The sequence below is a fragment of the Anguilla anguilla genome, chromosome 15 (assembly GCF_013347855.1).
Source record: "Anguilla anguilla isolate fAngAng1 chromosome 15, fAngAng1.pri, whole genome shotgun sequence".
NCBI classification, from domain to species: Eukaryota; Metazoa; Chordata; class Actinopteri; order Anguilliformes; family Anguillidae; genus Anguilla; species Anguilla anguilla.
The window spans coordinates 24,839,234-24,847,188 of NC_049215.1; the positions used below are offsets into that span (position 1 = coordinate 24,839,234).

A 7,955-nucleotide genomic window follows, 5' to 3' on the forward strand; every position below is an offset into this window, starting at 1 on the left:
ACGTGCAAAAGCCAGGGTTTTTAAACATGAGTTGAAATCAGAGACTGTAAAAAATGCGAGTAGTCAGGGGGTTTACCGTGCTGAAAACGTGTGAGACTCGCTGTGTTGGATGCAACCCCATTTTAATTTCATAAAACCGAGTTGGTCTTTAAAATAGCAACGGCCAGTCAAAATGTTTAGGGTCAAGAATTCGCTTTTTTCTGTTCTGAAAACTTTTCCTAACATCAGTGTTAGAAAATTTGGGTAAGATAATCTCCACCAACCGGCACAAGAAAATCTTTTGCTGCATGCCTGATGCAATGCAACAGAGCACTGCTGAATGTGTTGATATTGACATATTGCTGGGCATTCTGTCGTAACTTGTAAACTGTTTGACAGTTACATCTAAAAATGTATTTCTTTTCATCTTAAATGTTTAAATATCGTCCACTGCAAGCGAAATGCAACTAGTGGACATTTGTTCTTGAGCATAGTCACTTTATTTCTGCAGAGAAATGTGTAGCATATCTTTTTTTAATAAATGTGATTTTTTTAACAGCACTGGACGCATGGACAAAGTGAATCTCAAGGGTCGTAGTTTGCTGACACTAAGAGATTTCAGCTCTGATGAAATAAAACGGTTGCTTTGGATATCACGAGATCTGAAACAGAGAATTAAGCATGAAGGACAGGTAGGCCTATCGTTTATTCATTTATTCCCTTTGTGTATTTGATAGAACGAAGATAATTACGGAAAGACATGTCACGACTAAATACTCATCCATTATGCATGCTCATGCATTAATTCGTATTCACATTATCAGTGTAGTGAATATGAATTAATAAATGAGAACTCTGAAAATCTACCCTATGCTTATTTCCAGTACCTTCCTCTTCTTCAAGGAAAGTCGATTGCAATGATATTTGAGAAGAGGAGCACCAGAACTCGCATGTCCACAGAAACAGGTGTTACTACAAAAAAGTGAAGCACGTTTTACCAGCTGTTGAATGAAATCACAGTTATTAGATCGAAGGTTACCATGTGTGGGAACCATCGTGGTGTGTTCTTACTGTTTGGACACAGCACGCTAATAGCATGTTTTTTACTACTGTACATAAATGTGAAGGTCACTTTTGTTACAGAAATTTTTCCTTCCTCGAACTTATGAAGTAATACTGTATGCTTTGTACCCCTTTTTCATAGTACGAAAATTACCACAGTGGGAGTTTTGACCCATTTTCTGGGCTCTATAACACATTTGTTTTCCCCAGGAGCACATATTATGCTCCTAAGCTGAAAAATCTAGGCGCACACTAGTGAATCCAGTTTTAGTAGATGCACTCCTAATTTATTTTTCCTGTTAACAGAACACATACATTTTTAGGAGCAATTGTTCCTAACATGGGAGCGCTGTAGAGCCCTGCTTTTTTCAAGTGTGTGCTGACCTGCTCTTCTCTGGGTGCTCACCAGAGGTGATGAATAGAGAGGTCAAGGTTGAGCCTGTACACAATAAAAATTGCGGAGTGTGCGGGTTGCTGTCTGCTCTGTCTGGCAGCCATTGTGTTCTCCCAGTTAAGAATGTATTGCACCCACTGCCCACTGCCCACTGCCCCACACAGTTAGTGCCCCTCATCCAGTGCCCTTGCATGGATGACTAGACCGCAGTGTTGACAAGCATGGCGTTTTCAGCCCAACTGTCTGTATTGCCATTGATTACGCACCAATTTATGGGAATGAAAAGCCAACTGCCAATTTTTTGGTTTTTTCATAACATGATGTCAGTCTTCTTAAAAATGCTCATTTTGAATTTTAATGACAAGCTGGAGTAATTTCTGAGCTGCAATGACTTTGCAAGCTACTTTGGGTTATATTGTGTGTATTTTCTTGCTTTGGACTGCAAACCCCAAATACCTTCACACCAGCCATTGTAAAGCTAGCACGTCGACAGAAATGTATGCAAATATCTTTATCTTTCATTGTACACATAAGCTATTTGTGCTAATCAAAATAAACATTAAAATACAAAAAATATTTTAAAAACCCAGAAAGTAAGCTATCCAATAAAACATTTGTACTTCCTGTTTTAATGTAAACACAGGCTTTGCACTGCTAGGAGGGCATCCATGCTTCCTGACCAGTCAGGATATTCACCTGGGCACCAATGAGAGCACCACTGACACTGCCAGGTCAGTCTGTTGTTTTTTGTTTTGTTTGCTTTTGTTTGATTCATTTATTTTTTGTTTATTTTGTTGTATCTTTTCCCCTTGTTCATTTTTATGGACTTCCTGCTAGACTTGTGCTTTTTTTTTTTTTTAGTTTCTCTGCCTTGTGTCTTAATGTGATTGTCTTGTGGCCTGTAATGTTTGTGCCTTTGTTTTGTATTCTATGAGGCTTTTTGCCCAATATGTTTTGGGTGTCATATTCTGTTGAAAGTATTGATAAACAAAACATATGTTTGGAATATTGGGAATGAACAAATACGTAAAAAGACTTTTATAATTTATTTACTGTTTGGTTTTAAGGCAATGGCAGAATGGATTTCTAGCAGCAGCGGATGCTGCTTGCAAAAATTGGTATGGTATATATGTAAAGAAATAAGTAACCATCTAGTTTTGTTATTTGACGCTTTGCGGCTTAATTTCTCAATGGCTGCAAATGGTTGGAAGTGTGGGCCAAATGTGCCAGGCGAGTGTCTTGTGTTTCTTTTAAATACTCGCTCAGCACCCTCTTGACACCTGTCAGCCTCGACGGATTTGAGTAGCGCAGTGGGAGATGAGGGACAGGGGAATTTGTGACATGGCTGCTGGCGATGCCAACAGCTGTGCGGAGAGATGGCCGCCATGTGCTCCGTTGGCGTGTGCTGCCTGAAGCCCTGCTTGCAGACAGTGCTGCACAGATGCATTGTGGGTGGACGGGTCTGGAAATTGGCTCCCGGAGAGCGGCACCTGTGATTTGCTCAATTTTAACATCTCATGCCTGCTCACAGTGTTACTGTTGCCAAGCAGCCTGTCACTCTGACTCGAGCTTCTAGAAGTCCACATCAGAAGCTGCAAAACCTGCTCACTTTGTCTAAACACTCATAATGTTTTATTCTTTTGCCATAAGTTGTCAAATATTTTAAATTAGAATTTATGGTGTTAAATAAATTATAGGGTAACACAGGTAATTTTCGTTTTTTTTTTTCAGTATCATCATCATATCCTACGAAAAGATCAAAACCAATAATATTTCTGTCCAACTCTCAATTAATTATCCTACAAACAATTATTGTCTATGTAGCCTATTCCAATTAATTACACATCACTGCCACACATTTTCTTACAATGTAAGTGTTCTAGCCTGGAATTTTCCTTCAAGGTTCCCCTCAGAAAATAACTTGTATTTAACTGTACTACCAGCTCTTACCAGATGAGGGCAGTCCTTCTGAACAAAGGCCTTGGATTTAAGTGGACCTAGACAGGTTGCTTTCCTTTTTGGGTGCTTTAGAGAAACAGAAACTGAATGTTGGGGGAACACAACTCTTGCTGGTTGAATTTAGTGCCTGAAAGTCCATGGTTCCAACTTAACTTGTCTGATTCGAAGCATCATAGTTTTTGTTACTGAACTAATTTACCTTCCCCCCCGAGATTATGAAGTCCTTTATAAAAGACAGCTTGGAGGACTGCAGTCGGCCTGGACCATAGCCCATTTGACCCCCAGAGGTCCTAACTGCCGTGCGTATGTTTTGAAGGGTCCTGTCTGGGCTTACCGATCTCGTCCTGGCTCGGGTGTACAGCCACTCTACTCTGGAGGAGCTTGAGAAAGAGGCATCGGTCCCTATCATCAATGGGCTGTCCGAGCTCTATCACCCCATTCAGATCCTCGCCGACTTCCTGACTCTGCAGGTACACAGGGACTCGCCACAACCGTTTCTTTTTTACACCAGTTGTGAGAATTTAAAGTTTCTGCAAAGTATAGCCAGAAATTAGCAGTATTTCAAATGCTTTTGCTTTAAAAGTACATTTGCATGTATTTCATATGTAAGGCAGTTTTCTCACTGTATGGTTTATACAGCTGTACCACCTGCAAAACGACCTGCACATCCAACATTTTTATTTTGAGTTCAAAGAAAATATGTTTTGTGGTGAAATGCAGTGTATTTTTTGCCTAAACCTGAGGTTTGCATTATTTCATTGCTGATATGATTAATTGCTGAAATGAATTGCTGGGCCTTATTTAAATATAGGCTGGTTGGCAAATAACCAAGTGCAGTTTCATCCCATTTCAGTGTTTTGTCATTTAACATAGTCTGTTGAGTGTGTTAAATAACTTGGAAATCCTTCTTGGATAAATGTCTGCCAAGTGTAGAAGTGCATGTAAAGTGTGTGAATGTTAATTTGCAGTATTTCTATTTATTTATTTTTTTATTTAAATCCCCCCTGACCACACAGTTTCTGTCTCTGACGTTTTGCTCACAGGAACACTACGGGTCTTTGAGCGGGCTGACCCTGTCGTGGATCGGAGACGGCAACAACGTGCTCCACTCCTTCATGATGACCGCTGCCAAGCTGGGCGTTCACCTGAGGGTGGCCACTCCGAAGGTGCGCTTCTCTCCCCGAGCCGAGAGCTTCGCCAGCACTCCGGGACAAACGCCCGTCTGGAATACTTTAGCTCTGTAGATGCTGGTGAACTCTGAATACACCACAGCGGTGTTTTTGTTATCCGAAGCTCTTGCTCGGAGCGGCCATGTTTGATTGGGGAAAAACACCTTTTGCCTTATAAATTATTCATTAGGATAAGTCACTAGTTAGAAAGGCTTTCTCAGCATGGCACGGTGACGTGTTTATTGTTAAGTATGCTGCAGACCTGATTTGCATGACATTTCATCCGCTGTCCTGATGAGTTGAGTTTTGTGAAACATGATGTCATCCTTTCCTTTTCTTAACAGGGTTATGAGCCGGACGATGGTATTGTTCAAGAGGCCAAAACATTTTCACAACAGGTGAGGTTAGGTCAGGCCTGGCCGAAAGAACATAAAGTTTCACTTGATCAACAGAAAATCCCTAATCAGAGGCCGCAAACACCAGTCCAAGAGAGCTGCGGTATCTAGGTTTTTGTTCATCTTCTTAAATCAACAGCCAATTTAGGCTTTAGAAACAAATTGTGGGGATTCTTTAGCCAATGGCTGACTCAAGTGAAGCACTTAAGTGCTGAAGTATATCAAAAACTGCCAGACACTGCAGCCCTCCAGATTTTGAGTTTTAGACTCCTGTCCTATATGAAGCCCTGAGAGGAGATGAATACAGTATGTGTGTAAATGAATTGATTTTTACAGTGAGCATAGAAATAGAAATAGACATTTGTATAGAATCTTGTAAAAAAAGAAAAGTCTGTATTACAAAGAGGACAGACAGTTCCTGAAAGTGTCATTCATAGGTAAGTGTGCTTGCAGATCTATAAAGATCTGTATGATTGCAGTGCTGTGGAAGGCGGTAGCTAAACCCTCACACATGCCATGTCCCACACTGTGTCCTCTGTGGGTCAGTTTGGGACCGAGCTGCTCCTGACCCCCGACCCCATGGAGGCGGCCCGTGGCAGCAACGTCCTGGTGACCGATACCTGGATCAGCATGGGCCAGGAGGAAGAGAAGGTCCAGCGGCTGAAGGATTTCCATGGTTACAAGATCACCATGCAGGTAGAGTTACAGTAGAAACTTTGATGATTTTCTAAATGATTTTCTATCTCCTTCTGCCTCTCTCTCCTCCCCTCTGTCTCTCTCTCTCCCTCCCTCACTCCCTCCGTCTGCCTCTGTCTCTCCCTTTCTCGCTCCCTCCGTCTGCCTCTCTCTCTCCCCCTCCCTCCCTGCATCTGCCTCTCTCTCCCCCGCTACCTCTCTCTCCCTCTGCATCTTTCTCTCTCCCTCCCTCCCTCCCCCTGCCTCTTTATCTCTCCCTCACTCTGTCTCTGTCTATACTGTATTGAACTAATATTGGCCCAGATGCAGTGCACATTTGTTGACTGTGTCTGCAGTGTCAGACGTGATAAATGAGGTGTCCCTCAATCACTCACTCACTGACATCTGATCTACAGTGACAGGTCTTAGGGTTTCATGTCATACTAAAATATGGGCTTTCATTGCTGTTAACGTGCAGCTTTATAACACCTCATAAAGATAGATATATGGTGGAGCAGAGCTATCTGTTCATCTCTGGATTTTCGTACAATAGAATCCTAGCACATAGGCAGCCTGCTGCACAGTGACTGCCCAGCTGACCCAGGACTTGTACCTCTGATCTCCAGACAGGCACTGTGGCGTCGCCAGACTGGACCTTCCTCCACTGTCTCCCTCGTAAGCAGGAGGAAGTGGACGACCAGGTCTTCTACTCGCCACGCTCGCTGGTCTTTCCCGAGGCGGAGAACAGGAAGTGGACCATCATGGTAAACCTCATCTACATCTGTCAATCGAGCGGCATAATGGACCCTCTGCAACTTTGCCTTTGACTTCTCCAAAACTAGAACATCTTGGAATAGGATAGTGAAATACATATTTGTAATACAAAGTCAAGCACCTGGCAGGTTTTAACCCATTTGAGCTCCTTGTCTTCATTTAAGCTTGCACAACATTCAGTGTCACAGGCAGTGAGCTCTATTTTCATCATCTAGAAGCCACTACTCTACTGTCGTGTGCCAGAAACTAATGGAAGACACTACACAGAACCACCACAGGGTTCAAGCTGGTTCACAAATGGGGCACATAAAATTCAGAGTACTTGTAATGTCTGTTTAAAGGGCCACAGCTTGGCACTACATCTTTAACAGCACCTAAGGCTGTAGCCTTAAACACTTACCAGCCAGCAGCCTTTCGGTTTTTATTTAACATGCAGTGTTATTTGAGATTTGTTTTCGGACAGTTTCAGAAAAGGCAATGAGCAGCCTGTTGGGAAAGGAATTCCAGGTCCAAGTGTTTCATTCATGCACCAAGCACAAACCAGCTCAATGGCTCTTAAACATTATGTGGAAATTAAAAGTAATTGAACGCTTTAAGAAAAACTGTGTAGGAAAAGGCAAAAGGTCAGGTCACTGCAGACACCCAGCATTCACCAAGGCCTTTTAAACGAGTAAGTATTCACAATACGTTGCGTGTTGACCCTTATAAGGGACACTGGCATGCAAAATTCAGAGCCGGGCTGTGAACTGCCGTCACACCTCACAAACACAGGGCTGCTCATTTAAAAGAGGGCCAGTTAGTTACACTCAATATGAGAACTATGTTAGTTATGCTTCAGTCGAACATCTGTTTATTTTTGCACTGAAAAGCTGGTTTACTGTACACAGTGTTTGGTCACAGTGTTCGCAATGCTATATTAGATGCAGAAAGGTGCTGCGATCATTACTCATACTGTATAAGTTAAGATGTGTTTGAATGTCCTTCCAAATGTTTGTTTTCATTGTAATGGCTGTTCTTGGTGGACTGGTATGGGCCATGAATAAAAACACTATTAAGATCACTGAGAATATAAATGCAGTGTTAAATGTATCTGCCTGGTCCCCTTGTCTTTGCAGAATATTTTCCTTAATCTAAAATGTTTTTGTTTTGCCTGTTTCTAGGGACTGATGGTTGCTTTGCTGACAGACTACAAACCAAAGATGCCAATGCTGAAGTTCTGAAGTGCTAAAATAACATGCATTCCATAAGGATCCACAATTCTAAGTGTTTATATAAAAATAAAATGAGGAAATGACTAGACAACCATTTTGTTTAATGCTTTTTTCTATCAGAGTGTATCCTTTGGGTATAAGTGTGGGACGAAAAGTATTGTTTTTATTTACCCATGTTGTTGAGTGCAGGGACATTGAAGGATGAAGAAGTGCAATTTAATTTGTATAATTTCCATAATTGCTGTTATTATACTGTCTGTGCTTAATGAAATTAAATTGTGTCCTGTAGAGGGTGTCACTGAGGGGGAGGGCAGTTTGTGTCTTTATTGGTCAGAGG

The 7,955-nt window shown here is 41.8% G+C and overlaps 1 protein-coding gene across 3 annotated transcripts; it reads left to right on the top strand.

Annotated features, from left to right (window-relative positions):
- The first annotated feature begins 36 nt into the window (after window positions 1-36).
- Window positions 37-7,921, top strand: otc (ornithine carbamoyltransferase). 3 transcript variants are annotated; one of them, XM_035394539.1, is made up of 10 exons: window positions 37-243; window positions 539-671; window positions 864-945; window positions 2,079-2,166; window positions 3,711-3,864; window positions 4,438-4,560; window positions 4,908-4,961; window positions 5,505-5,654; window positions 6,260-6,397; window positions 7,568-7,921. In XM_035394539.1, the coding sequence occupies exons 1-10, from the start codon at window positions 173-175 to the stop codon at window positions 7,625-7,627; spliced, it is 1,053 nt and encodes a 350-aa protein (XP_035250430.1). In that variant the 5' UTR covers window positions 37-172; the 3' UTR covers window positions 7,628-7,921. The 3 variants fall into 3 exon arrangements, with proteins under 3 accessions (XP_035250430.1, XP_035250431.1, XP_035250432.1); XM_035394540.1 differs by having other exon boundaries at window positions 4,438-4,556; window positions 4,904-4,961; XM_035394541.1 differs by lacking the exon at window positions 6,260-6,397.
- The last annotated feature ends 34 nt before the right edge of the window (window positions 7,922-7,955 follow it).